This window comes from Mytilus galloprovincialis, chromosome 7, assembly GCF_965363235.1.
Source record: "Mytilus galloprovincialis chromosome 7, xbMytGall1.hap1.1, whole genome shotgun sequence".
Classification (NCBI taxonomy): domain Eukaryota; kingdom Metazoa; phylum Mollusca; class Bivalvia; order Mytilida; family Mytilidae; genus Mytilus; species Mytilus galloprovincialis.
Window position 1 is genome coordinate 82644861 of NC_134844.1, and position 14686 is coordinate 82659546.

The window sequence follows — 14686 nt, forward strand, 5'->3', positions numbered from 1 at the left end:
AGAAAATGTGCGCATGCGTTACATATTTTCTGTCGAAGTTTTGAGATGTAGGTAAAGTATAATTTGAAACCTTCACATTAAATTGCCACAATATAAGATTACATTTTCCATGGTTTTTTTCTTCTTTCCAATCAAGAAAAATAGCGAAAACAGAATAAAATATCGCTATCGTATTGACGTCTACAACAACTACAAAGCAAAGAGTTGGCTTTCTAAAAAAATTATATCACTTTATCATTCCAAAAAAATAGACTTTTAGACTTTAAAACTTGTCCAACATCACAGATTGTCTGTATTCAGAGAGATTTTGGAGGTGTAAGTCCATTTGTTTTGATGAGCGTCAATTTTAATCTGATTTAACTAAGATTTTATGAAGATAACATTGATCAGTTAAAGAAAGCATTTTATTTTTAAGCGTTTTTTGTAAATTCTCATGGTATCCGGATTGTTTGCCCTAATTTTGTGTGCCCATAGAGTCTGTTCACTCCTGGTTTAGGTGGCAGAAACCAGTTATTTTACAATAAATCTTTAGAATTTCATGGATTTATGATTTTATTTTCTTGAAAATTCATTCAAGCTTATATACAAATAAAATGTATGGTTTCAAGGAACTAAGATGTGTGCGTGCTTATGTTAATATATAGAAAACCTTTAAATTTGGGTATCTGTCCAGCATGGAAATTTAAAAATTTATAAATGCATTGCAAATAAGACAAAAAATAAGATGCTCTGATACCAATCTAATCCTCACCTGCAAAATCCTGCTAAAAGCCGACAAGAATTTTAGCCAAAATTCAAGAGAGAAAGGATATTCAGTGAATTAGAGCCTTGTCCGAACCTATCCTTACCATCAAAATCTCAAGATATTTTTGTTTACATAAAACTGAATTTTTCCCCCACTTTGATTGGATGCCGTCAAGTGAGGAGACCACAATTTTGACATCTGATTGGACCTATACGTGGAGGAAATCCCCAACCTGTGTATGCAACTACTTACTTGTGTAGTACAATAGCCTAGAATTTACATTCATTTATTTTTTCAGTCCACATGATGCAATTATATACCTCAATACTTAACTATAACAAAATTTCTACGTGGGACACATGTTCTGGTACACCAAAACTGGTACCTGCCACCTTTAACCACTCATTGAAAACAATATAATTTCATTTTTTTAGTCTGATTGAGTTCTATAGTCCTTTACCATTAAAAATACATGCATTTTATATGGTTACAGCACAAAAGAAAACATTAATAGGCTTTGTATGACCAAATTTATTAAAGCATTATTTGCGTCTTTTGCCGTCAAACTGCTTTGAATGCAAAAAAATTAGAAAAAAATGATTGTGTTCATATTTAATAAATTTTATTGTGTGAGTTGTCTGGTACAGTGTATGAATTATCCAACAGTTTTTAAAACTACTTAAGTTTATTGTTTCATGCATGATATAAAACCACTTACAACTGATCTCAAGAAGTATTTTCCCATTGTTTGAGGTATTAAATAGTCTCAATTCTTGTCACTATCATTGTTCTGTTGACTGCAGTGCTGAAAAAGGCTTAGTTATGAATAAACTAATATTTTTGGTACATATGTTTCACTTTGTAGATCCATGATGCACTAAACTAAGTGTACATTTATTCGCAATCAGTCTCATATCTCTTCTCCACATGAGCTAGCTGTGTAGGCCGCATGTTGAAATTTTAGAATTGCCACACTATTGCTGATGAGAGAGACCAGTTTTCTTATTTCTATAGCCTGTCCTACAGTATCAACTATGTAGTAGACCTATAAAAAAAGAAGAATTCATATATTCATAGTTAAAAAGTAAATAAATAAGAAAATGTCCATATCATATGAAATAAATCATTATAACAGGTAATATACAGTATAATCAGCTTTTTATTGTACTATGCTGAGGCTTATTTTACTTTTTTCTCTCTTTATAATTGCTATTTCTATATAATTTATGATATAAAATCATTGTTTGGTGAACATAATCATTTTAAAACTAATCAATTGAATGTCATTGTTTGTATTGGGATACAGAGTTATCTGTCTTGATATTTGACAATTCTTAAAATCCATGTAAAAATTATTTGCTTGCAAACAGACCTATACATTGACTGTGAATAAAAGAAATATATTACCACACACCTGTAGAACTCTTAAAAAGGCACATTTTGTGATATGTTAAAATCATGTTTAGGCTTAAGGTGGCAGAAACCAGTTATTTTACAATAAATCTTTAGAATTTCATGGATTTATGATTTTATTTTCTTGAAAATTCATTCAAGCTTATATACAAATAAAATGTATGGTTTCAAGGAACTAAGATGTGTGCGTGCTTATGTTAATATATAGAAAACCTTTAAATTTGGGTATCTGTCCAGCATGGAAATTTAAAAATTTATAAATGCATTGCAAATAAGACAAAAAATAAGATGCTCTGATACCAATCTAATCCTCACCTGCAAAATCCTGCTAAAAGCCGACAAGAATTTTAGCCAAAATTCAAGAGAGAAAGGATATTCAGTGAATTAGAGCCTTGTCCGAACCTATCCTTACCATCAAAATCTCAAGATATTTTTGTTTACATAAAACTGAATTTTTCCCCCACTTTGATTGGATGCCGTCAAGTGAGGAGACCACAATTTTGACATCTGATTGGACCTATACGTGGAGGAAATCCCCAACCTGTGTATGCAACTACTTACTTGTGTAGTACAATAGCCTAGAATTTACATTCATTTATTTTTTCAGTCCACATGATGCAATTATATACCTCAATACTTAACTATAACAAAATTTCTACGTGGGACACATGTTCTGGTACACCAAAACTGGTACCTGCCACCTTATTCTTCCTACTTTTATTGAAAAATATCAATATGAAGGTATTAAATTTTATTCTAACATGACGTCTTTAGTCTTTAGTAAGTGTCCCAAATGACACTGTAAACACTTGTGTACGTTTCCTCTTTTGTAGTTTCTTCACATATGTAATGTTCACTCATGTACTTAATTGAAATGGTGGCTGCTGTTTAAAAAATTTTGACTTAATTTTGATATAGATTTATAGTGTTTTTTGCTGTATAGTGTTTTTGAATCTGCCAGACTCCGTTAAATAATTTCCAGATGGCACAATATCTCATTTCGATTGTCTCTATTAATGTCTTCTTCATCGATTCCTAATAAGGTGTCTAAATCCATGTGTATATTTCCTGTAATAAAGTAAATAGATGTTCTCATCCTCTCTCTAGCCTCCTCATAGTTAGAACAATGTAAAAGGTAGTGTTCTACAGTTTCTGGCTCTCCACAGGAACATGTACAGTTTTTGTCTGATGATGGTATGATTTTGGATTTATAATCATTTAGATCACAATAACCTGTTCTCAAACTAGTAGTAATTGAAAACGACCATTTGGATGGTAAATCTTTTGGTATTTTCTGACAAACTTTTTGATGATAGTTGTAATAATTTCTGCCACGTTGACTTGATTCCCATTGCTTCTGCCATTTTCTTAAAACACTTTCTCTTGCTGCACGTTTTATATCCTGCCTGGTTACTTCTGATGGTTCTTCTATTTTTTCAGCTTCTTTAGCTCCTTTTTTGGCCAGTGAATCAGCAATGTCATTTCCTTGGATATCAGCATGACCAGGTGTCCATTCAAAATTTAATGGAATTCCATTCATCTTTAATACTTTCATGTTTTTCTTAATTTCTCTTATGACTTTGATGTAATTCTCTGATTTCCAGTTTAAAGTTAAAATTCCAATTGAGGTCTGACTATCTGAAAAAAGTGTAATTGAGTCTGTGTTTTGTCTGTTTTCTGATATTAAAAAGTGGTCAACAACAAGTTTAATGGCGATCAGTTCTCCGAGTAGTATTGATCCTTTCTTGGATACAGCTTTACTAATTTCAATTTGTGGTTGATTATTTGATGGAAAGATGACAGCACCTGCTCCTACAGGGCCAGGACTACCAAGACAGGACCCATCAGTAAATGCTATACATGAATTTGCTGGAAGATGACTTAGTTTTTCCATTATTATGTGTTTTCCAACATTTTTTTGGTCTGTTGATCTTGATTTGGAATTTCCAAGGTTTTTCCAATACTGTAAATTCAGAAATTATTGCGTGCATTTATTATTGCGAATTTGTGATTTTAGACTTAAATACGATTTTAATTTTTACGATTTTGAGAAAAATCCTGTTAAATTCATATAAAAAATTTCAAAATGCGAGTTTAAATTATTGCGTTTACAACTCAGTCGCATTTTTCGCAATAATAAAAACATCGCATTAATTTCTGAATTTACAGTAATCTGGAGGAGATTTATATCTTTGTAACCCATTAAACTGAAATTCTGCTTCTATACCATTTACATCAACACCTGTACATACCTTCATGTCTTCTGCCTGAAGAATCATTTTTCCCACTGGAGATACATATTTTTCAGGGATGTCAATTGTTTTCCAATCATCCAGGATTTGTTTTATTGGAATGGAGATATCATACCAGTTAATTTTTGCAAGTGTACGAGTTGCAATTTCTTCTCTACGCAGATGTATTGGTAGGATTCCAGAAACTACTTCCAAAGTCTCTACACTTGATGTTGGGGTAACATTAAGGCATATAGCTAATCCCTTTCGTTGAATTTTGTTCAGTTTGTCTGTTATATTGGTTTCACAGGTCTGCCAAACACTACTTGCATATTCTAAGGTGGAAAGGACAATACTTTGGTAAATTTGAAGTAGAATTTTTGTAGAAACTTTTGCAACTCCTTTGATCATTCTAAGTAGGCTAATTGCTTTATGTGCCTTTTGTTCCACATTTTCGATGTGTTTGAGAAATGATAGTTTAAAGAGGGTGGTAAAGAGGAGGGGGGGGGGGTGCTTGTATGAAAAAAACATGAAATAAGACATCATTTAATTTCTGTAATGTTTCGTTGCATGAAAAATAAATACTTTTATTTGAACCTTTTGTGACTGAGTCACTGTGTTCTTGTATATATTAACTCTTTGTTTTATTTGATATTCCCGATTCAGTATACACATTTATGATATAATTGGTTTACAGCTTTTAAAAAAATATTTCTTGACGATCCCTGCCAAGTGTTTGATTTTATTTGAAAAAACAGAGCACACATAATAAGACTTTGAAAATAACGATGCACCATAATTAAATAAGCAGAACACGTTGAACGAGGCACCCGCTTTGCACGACTGAACGTCAAATAAAAAAGAAAAAAACATGTTGAACATGAAATAAAAAACGGCTATCACGTTGCACGAAAATAACCCTTTACCACCGTCTTCAAACGCTTTGAGTATGTACACCAGTGGTAAAATATGAATATATTGCCAGGGCTGTTCCGATTGTACTCCCTCGTCATATCCTTTTTATTAATGATGTAACCAACGTCATAGAAAGATGACTTAAGAATATAAACAATTTATGGGAAAATACACGCTTGTGAAACCAAAAATCATCACAACAAAGAAACGTAAACAAACGATGCTAAAATCTGGTACAAGCCAATTATTTTTATACATATAATACGTTCAAGTAAATTATCATTTAAATTCATCCAAAACTATCTAAATATGTTGTTGAAAATAGATTAAGCATGTCACTACTTCAGTTTGCTCCGTTCTTTTATGTCAATTTAAGTGTGCGTTTATTTATGGGAACGGCAAATATTGTCATCCACCTGAGCACTTCGATCCAAAAGAATTGCCGTATTTGTCCTATAAGAATCGAAATAATTCATTTGGGCTTGAATATATCGTGATTTTACCACAGGTTGTCCCTTTATTCCATTATTTTACCCCTCGCTAACGCTCAGGGTAAAATATTTGTCAAAAAGGCCCAACACGTGGTAAAATCACGATATATTCAAGCCACCATGAATTATTTCTTAAATAAACTTAATTCAGATATATATATTGAATCCATGACAAATCGCCCCACACCTAATCGCCCCACTTTTTCACAATCTCGCCCCACTTATGAAAAAGGGTTAAATCCCATTGCAAATAGGTATGATAACATATGCCCCACTTATGAAAAGGGTTTAAATCCTGCTGAAATACGGTCTGTCGACTCGCCCCACTCATGTCACTCATGACAAATAGATAAACCATGAGGAATTTATAAGTGCCAACTCGCCCCACTTATAAAAAAAGATGCAATCCCGTTGTATATCTATGTCCCTGCCCCACGTCAATACCCATGAAAACCTTAGTGAAGTGCTATAAATCAAATTGCTGTTAAAAACTCTGTTTTTGCAATAAAGTTATATATAAATGTTAATAGAAATCCTTAAATTGTATGATTATGATACAATTAACAGGTTTCTTATTAGTTGTTACACGTATACAAATAACTAAGCTTACAAGTTTAAAGTTATTCTCCATTAATGATACGAAAATGTATTTGCAATTATATTTTAAGTTTGTGAAAAAGTGGAGCGATTTGGTGTGGGGCAATTTGTCCTGCTTCCTTTATATCGTCTTGACCTACTTTCACTACAAAGCATGCACCCATGTGATATCTTATTCAGCTGCTATTTTAAGTAAAAAATTCAGTAACAAATAATACCATGTGTGGTGAAGATGTCTAATGCAAAGTGGAAAGGGATTAATATAAGTTGCAAAACTTGTTTCCCAATCCACTATAAATAAATATGTTTAAACTAAGATGTCTAATTAAAGAGTTATAATTAAGTAGTACTTAAATTTTGTAGAGTCTTGAAGCAAAAATTCCGTTGATGGCAAATTTGTCAGTGGCTCAAGATTTTTAAAAATTTTAATAACTTTCTTGAACTATCCTGGATTTCTACCAAACTTGAACAGACGCTTGTCTATGATCATAAGATACATGTATATAGTATCCAGTAATAAATTTTGTTAAAAAAAAAATCCTGTTTATCCATATTTTACTTATAAATGGACTTAGCTTTCTGCCATTTAACAGTCAGAGCTCAGACATAAACAAGTCGATTTTTGTTTTTGACTTAAAGCAGTCAAAACATGTATTTATTTATTATATAAATGTGTTTTCAATTTTAGACTTATCTAAGTCAGAAAATGCCAGACTTGTTTAGGTCTATTTATGTTGATAAAAAACTTAATTTTACTTGGTGGCCAAAGTACTCCACCTATGACAGCAAAAACCTGTCGGAGAGTTCACAAGGACTTATGCTATCTATATTTAATTATCTAATTGAACATCCTTACTAAACACAGATGTTTTACCTCATTAAGTGTGGTTCCAGGTGGTTGCATTGTAAGGTTAATTAACATTATCTCCGATTTTTTAGACTCTCATTCATATTTTTCTTTAGAAGAAAAAGAATTGTCTTTTAATGTTGTCATTATTTGATTAAGATGCATGACCTTATAAAATATGCGTGGGTCTTGAAGTTGACCAATTTTGGTAACTTATTGACTTGTAGGAGTCAATATTTGCAATTTTTTTATTCAGGTCAAATATTTATTGCTTAACACAATTCGACTTATAGGAGTCATAATTTGTCTTAATTTCAAGGGAGACAAATCTTGAAACCTTCATGTTTAGACCTATTTGAGTCAAAAGCAGATATACATGTAGACTTGTTTATGTCTGAGCTCTGACTGTTTAACAGAACATTCACTGTGGTTAAAGGTTTTGAATATTTTTGATAACTTTCTCAGGGATTTTTCTGGGTATTTTGGGAAAAAGGACCCTGGCCAGTTTTGGGAATTTTTTAACGAGCTATTTCAATAAATATAAATTGGGAAAAACAACCAATATACCAGATGTTAGTTTTAGTGTGTTTAGTTCAGTAAAAAAATCGTTTTTGCTGAAAATAAAGTAAGGACTACACCTTTTTAACCGGATTTTTGTGACAAAAATGTCGGTTATTGATTTGGGGATGTACGGCGGGCGGTCCGGCTGTCCGGCGGGCGGGCGGCAATCAAATGTTGTCCGTGCATTAACTCATGAACCGTTCAACCAAAGCTTTTAAAATTTTAATATGTTATTACTGACAACTATACGAAGGTCAAATTCAATAATGGCGATTTTGACTTTTACCGTTATGGTTATGGTTCTTGAAAGATTGAAAAATGGAGTTTCCAGTCGTGTCCGTGCATTTACGCATGAACTGTTCTACCAAAGCTTCCCAAATTTTAATATGTTGTTACTAATGACAGAAAGGAGGTCAAGTTCAATAATGACAAATTTGACTTTTACCGTTCAGGTTTATGGTTCTTGAAAGATTGAAAAATGGAGTTTCCAGTCGTGTCCGTGCATTTATGCATGAACTGTTCTACCAAAGCTTCTGAAATTTTAATATGCTGTTACTGATGACAAAATGGAGGTCAAGTTCAATAATGACGATTTTGACTTTTACCGTTCAGAGGTTATGGTTCTTGAAAGATTGAAAAATGATGTTTCTCGTCGTGTCCCTGCATTTTCTCATGAACCATTCAACCAAAGCTTTTGAAATTTTAATATGTTGTTACTGATGACAAAATAGAGGTCAAGTTCAATAATGACGATTTTGACTTTTACCGTTCAGGAGTTATGGTTCTTGAAAGATCGTAAAATGGCGTTTCCATTCAAGTTGTTGCATTTACTCATGAACCATTCAATCTAAGCTTTTCAAATTTTAATATGTTGATGCTGATGACAAAATGGAGGTCAAATTTGATATTGACGATTTTCACTTTCACCATTCATCAGTAATGGTTCTTGTGATATTGCCAGGACACAAATAAATGTTAATAAATCCGGTTTGCTGTCGTTGTGACAGCCTCTTGTTGTGTATTTTTTAAAATAACAAGGCATTCAAGTTTAGTTTAGTATCAAAATAATGAGTTAGTAAAGGATTGTTACATATTATTTGATTTTGACATAAAAAATTGTGAACTAAAATATTTTGAGTCCTGTTTAAATGTATCCTGTTTCTTTTTTCTTTTTATGCCCCACCTACGATAGTAGAGGGGCATTATATTTTCTGGTCTGTGGCTCCGTTCGTCTGTGTGTCAGTTCGTCCGTCTGTGCGTCCGTCCGTTCAGGTTAAAGTTTTTGGTCAAGGTAGTTTTTGATGAAGCTGAAGTCCAATCAACTTGAAACTTAGTAGACTTGTTGCTTATGATATGATCTTTCTAATTTTAAAGCCAAATTAGACTTTTGATCCCAATTTCACGGTCCACTGAACATAGAAAATGAAAGTGGGAGTTTCAGGTTAAAGTTTTTGGTCAAGGTAGTTTTTGGTAAAGCTGAAGTCCAATCAACTTGAAACTTAGGAAACTTGTTGCTTATGATATAATCTTTTTAATTTTGAAGCCAAATTAGACTTTTGACCCCAATTTCACGGTCCACTAAACATAGAAAATGAAAGTGGGAGTTTCAGGTTTAAAGTTTTTGGTCAAGGTAGTTTTTGATAAAATTGAAGTCCAATCAACTTGAAACTTAGTACATATGATCCCTATAGTATAATCTTTCTAATTTTAATACCAACTTAGATTATTACCCAATTTCACGGTCCATGGAACATGGAAAAGGATAGTGCGAGTGGGGCATCCGTGTACTTTGGACACATTCTTGTTTATATATTTTTTAGTTTTCAATTTTAGTGTTGCTATTTCATATAATGCCTGCCTCATATTAAAGATGTAAATGAATTTGTGATCATTTGGAAATTTTGTTCCCAAAATTGGGAAAAATGTCGGGTTTTAGCCATTGGGAATGGGTCCGAATAGCGGACCCTGTGGAATGCTAGAAAAATCCATGTTTCTTAAACTGTCCTGGATTTCTACCAAACTTGGACAGTAGCTTGTTTATGATCATAATATGGTATCCAGAAATAAATTTAAGAAACAAAACCCCTCTCATCATTATTTTACTTATAAATGGACTTCGTTTTTCTGCCTGTTAACATTACATATACAATCTGCAGTTAAAGTTCCTAAAGCATTTATTAGCTTCGTAGACGAGACCCAACCCTAACAAATTTTTAATGTATTTACTCCCTCCAACTTTTTTATGCCCCACCTACGATAGTAGAGGGGCATTATGTTTTCTGGTCTGTGCGTCCGTTCGTCTGTCTGTTCGTTCGTCCGTCCGTCTGTTCGTTCGTCCGTCTGTCTGTCCAGCTTCAGGTTAAAGTTTTTGGTCAAGGTAGTTTTTGATGAAGCTGAAGTCCAATCAAATTGAAACTTACTACACTTGTTGCTTATGATATGATCTTTCTGATTTTAAGACCAAATTTGACTTTTGACCCCAATTTCAAGGTCCACTGAACATAGAAAATGAAAGTGGAAGTTTCAGGTTAAAGTTTTTGGTCAAGGTAGTTTTTGATGAAGCTGAAGTCCAATCAACTTGAAACTTACTAAACTTGTTGCTTATGATATGATCTTTCTGATTTTAAGACCAAATTTGACTTTTGACTCCAATTTCAAGGTCCACTGAACATAGAAAATGAAAGTGGAAGTTTCAGGTTAAAGTTTTTGGTCAAGGTAGTTTTTGATGAAGCTGAAGTCCAATCAACTTGAAACTTACAATGTACTACACTTGTTGCTTATGATATGATCTTTCTGATTTTAAGACCAAATTTGACTTTTGATCCCAATTTCAAGGTCCACTGAACATAGAAAATGAAAGTGGAAGTTTCAGGTTAAAGTTTTTGGTCAAGGTAGTTTTTGATGAAGCTGAAGTCCAATCAAATTGAAACTTAGTACACATGTTGCTTATGACATGATCTTTCTAATTTTAATGCCAAATTAGATTATTTTCCCAATTTCACGGTCCATTGAACATGGAAAATGATAGTGCGAGTGGGGCATCCGTGTACTTTGGACACATTCTTGTTTAATATTATAATGATGTATGATTTATTATCTTTATTTTCAGACTTGGAAATGAAGACTGACTCTGTTGATCAAATCTATATATAGAAGTTTAAAAGAAAGAGGTCATCATGGTATGTTAGGGAATACATATTACTGTTTGCTATAAGCATACAAGTCACTTGATTTCAGATAAAACATTTAATATGCAGCTGCAATAGATTTAAATGTTGAGTATCATCAAGCTCACAGTCACTTACAAAGTTCTGTTTTCACTGGACAATAACTACATGTACATGCATGAATGACCACATTTATAAGTAATTACATCTTGCTTATAGAAATTCTATAGCAGACCCAACGATAAAACCAATTGTGTAATTCAACCCTAATAAGACACTAATAGTATACTAAAAAATATTGCTTTACCAAAAACAATAAACAATGCAATGAAAAAAGACTTCATTAATATAACTGATTCAATAAATGATTAGGCAATGAAATCTAGCACAACCAAGATACAATTGTAAGGTACTGATATTAGCCCTTACAGTAGTTTCATTATCTATACAGGTAATATAAATCTTGTTTTAAAGGAAATGTGTTTATTCTTAAGCGTGCATCCTTTTACTATGATTTGGGACTTCCCTTAGATTTTGCAGTTTTTCTTTATCGTCATTTGCAGAATTTTCTACTTCAACATAAATACATGTATGACCCTATATCCTAAGGCTCTTGAACTGTTGACATCTTGCAACAATCATATAAGCAATGTCAGAAATTATCTCTTATGATGGGAAAATGTTTAGGGAAATACTGACTGTGTGATGGCTAGGTTTTATGGTTGTCAAGTAACGATTAGGGGTACTGTTCCAGCATGTGTATATTTGATTTTTATGTTATTTGTTACAGTCGAAGAAGCTTGTAATACCAAACAAAGCAGAAAGTGTTAAGGTGGTGGTAAGATGTCGTCCTATGAATGAAAAGGAGATAAAAGATGGACATGAAAGGTAAAAACAATCATACTCTTAGTACAAGTCATGCAAGTAATCGAACATGCTTTTATATTTTGCTGAGGCACATGATTTATAAGTAATCATATAGTTTGTAATTGCTGGTGCACCGGAAAGAGAGTAATTTTTTTTTATTTATTCTTTTATCTTTTGTTGATGTTTGCCTTAACCCTGCATTCTCTAATAATTAAGTTATTTGTCAGATCTGTATCTTGAGGTATATTTAATTCGTACTGTTTTCATTTAGGAATGATTTAAGTTCAGATAAATATTGAATTAAACGCAGGTTTAGACCTGCATAAAGGGTTCAGACTTGGATTAAATACAATGTATTTAAACAATTCAGTGATTACACAACCCTCCCCTATCATCTTGATCTTGGGATAAATAAAAGATGAGACCTTAAAAATGAAACCAGAAATTCTATACAAAAGAATGATGGCAGCTACTATAGTATTTTATTCTTAGATTTTGATGCAAGTCCTTCAGCAGTCGTGAACATTCTTCAGAGGCTTATCTATGCACAGTCATTAGAAACTTAATATAAACTTGTCATTAAAGACTTTTAAAAATGTTTTAGATTCTTCAATATTTCTGATTGTTGTATTTACAGAACTGTTGATATGACAGTGAAGAAAGGCCTGATAGAGGTGCGGAACCCTAAAGGACTATCATCAGAGGCTCCAAAATCTTTTACATTTGATTCTGTTTATGACTGGAAGTAAGTGAGATAAATATGATAAAAGCAAACTTGTAATTTCAAACAATTGCTTCATAATAAAGTTTTAAAATGAGATCTGGACATAATCATTTTGTGGTGTACCTTTGATTATTTTTAATTGTATGTTTTATAAAGGTATTTAATTGTATGCTTTAAGAATTTGATCTGCAATACAAGCAATAATGACTTATAAATAAAACTCTTACTGTTAACTATGTGTTGAATTCTTCATTAAAATGACTAAAGAAAGGCTATGAACACTCCATAAGATACTTGGTAGTGAGAAAGCACTTTATCTATGTCAAAATAAAAGTATTTAAAACAAAAAAATGAAGTCTTCAAATTCTTTAAATGTATATATTTATGCACTTCATTGAAAGCTATATATTATTAACATATAATACTACTTTCTCTCCAGTTCAATACAGTTGGAGTTATACGATGAAACATTTCGTGACTTGGTTCAATCAGTTATAGAAGGATTCAATGGTACTATTTTTGCTTATGGACAAACTGGAACAGGCAAAACACATACAATGCAGGGTAGGTCTTTCTACACAAAACTTACTTAAAAAAAAATTGAAACCCCTTAAAAATAAAACAATATAAGGGTAATAGTTAATAGGCAATGTTTGATGTGTGACTTTCATCAATCATTAATTGAAGAAACTAGTACAAAAGCCAAGTGCCAAATTTATTCTTTATGTTCTTTCAAGTATCAATGGTTTCATAATTTAAACATGGCAGTGAAATTTTAAATATTTCAAAATTATTTGAGAACTCCTGTATAAAATTAAGTTAAATAGGCCATACTAATTCATTTTTTTTCTTAATGCAGTTAAGAATTTGGTTTAAATATCTTAGCAAGTAATAGCCAAAGAATTTTCAATTTATTATTTTTGACATTGAATCATTTAAACATTTTGAGCATGGTAATCATTTAAACATTTTGAGCATGGTAATCATTTAAACATTTTGAGCGTGGTAATCATTTAAACATTTTGAGCATGGTAATCATTTAAACATTTTGAGCATGGTAATCATTTAAACATTTTGAGCATGGTAATCATTTAAATTCCTTCCTTCTGATATTTTAGTAAACTTTGTCAATTAATTCTTTCTCGTATATTATTTTGACATTGAAACATATGGTGCATGGTAATATTAGTTAAATTCATTTGAATTCCTCCAAACTTACATTTAACTATGTCGTTTAATTGTTCTCATTTTCAAATAGAAATAAAAACTAGAACAGGCCTCGACAATAACTCTTGTCCGATTGTCCGGTACTAGAGGGAAAAAAGGTCGGACAAGTAAAAGCTGTATCAAGCTTGTCCGTCAGGACAAGTACAATTTATTCTGCAGAAAATAAATTTAATCCAATTTTAATGAACAAAGTAATAATAAACAAAAAACAAGAAAACAAATATTAAATTGACATGTTTCTGTATTCTGTTTATTCAAATGCAAAACCTTTTTCTTCAACATCATGAACATGTTTATTTGCAATCGATAATTTTTAACTGGTTCTTTGTCAGGTACTTTTTAAAAGGTAAAAGGTATACCATTCTCGGAAACCAGTCTTACTGATCTGAATCAATGATGCGCTTTGTAGATAAGGTAACTTCACAGGACTGTTTGTCACCTCGACAGGTTTAGCTCCAAGTTTAATAGACAGTTTGGCACCGTAGGAGACATATTTAGTAGACATGATTGATAGACAGTTTGGCAAGGCAGGAGACATTTCGGGACCAAGACAAATCAGTACCTCATTTTGCTACCTTATTCTGTTACTTATAATAAATACCATACCAGTAATTTTGTCACAATTTTTTTTTTTTATTTACCATCAAATTTACAAAATCATATCATAAGTAGAAAAAAAACAATACTTGCAATATGGTGACCTATAGTTGTTAATTTCTGTGTCATTTGGTCTCTTGCAGAGAGTTGTCTCATTAACAATCAGACCTTATCTTCTTCTTTTGATTGATTGCATTTGAATAAACTTTTTTCAACTTAAAAAAAAACACAACAGGATACAAATCCAACGAGTGTACAGGCCTATCAGATGGTGTCTCATGTGCAGAGTCTGGTGAGACTGGCA

The 14686-nt window shown here is 32.1% G+C and overlaps 2 protein-coding genes and 1 long non-coding RNA gene across 4 annotated transcripts in view; 1 reads left to right on the forward strand and 2 right to left on the reverse strand.

Moving 5' to 3' along the window:
- The first annotated feature begins 1 nt into the window (after position 1).
- Positions 2 to 14686, forward strand: part of LOC143083809 (kinesin-II 95 kDa subunit-like) — a 55006-nt gene continuing 40321 nt past the window's right edge. Inside the window, exons 1-5 of one of the 2 annotated variants that reach the window (XM_076260184.1) lie at positions 2 to 47; positions 10910 to 10979; positions 11758 to 11855; positions 12472 to 12579; positions 12998 to 13122. In XM_076260184.1, the coding sequence (XP_076116299.1) occupies positions 10977 to 10979; positions 11758 to 11855; positions 12472 to 12579; positions 12998 to 13122 (334 nt within the window). In that variant the 5' untranslated portion in view covers positions 2 to 47; positions 10910 to 10976. Of the gene's footprint in view, positions 52 to 10909; positions 10980 to 11757; positions 11856 to 12471; positions 12580 to 12997; positions 13123 to 14686 lie in introns of both variants that reach the window. The other variant, XM_076260183.1, reaches the window with a different exon arrangement.
- On the reverse strand, positions 1343 to 2674 carry LOC143083813 (uncharacterized). Its single transcript, XR_012980883.1, has 2 exons — positions 2474 to 2674; positions 1343 to 1790 (listed from the first exon to the last, which is right to left on the reverse strand). It is a non-coding gene; the product is annotated as an uncharacterized LOC143083813 (long non-coding RNA).
- LOC143084286 (uncharacterized) lies at positions 3126 to 3698 on the reverse strand. Its single transcript, XM_076260696.1, has one exon. It carries the CDS (start codon positions 3696 to 3698, stop codon positions 3126 to 3128), a length of 573 nt encoding a protein of 190 aa, XP_076116811.1.

Coding starts and splice junctions, on each gene's coding strand:
- LOC143084286 (XM_076260696.1), bottom strand. CDS start 3,698: ATGAATGGAATTCCATTAAATTTTGAATGGACACCTGGTCATGCTGAT.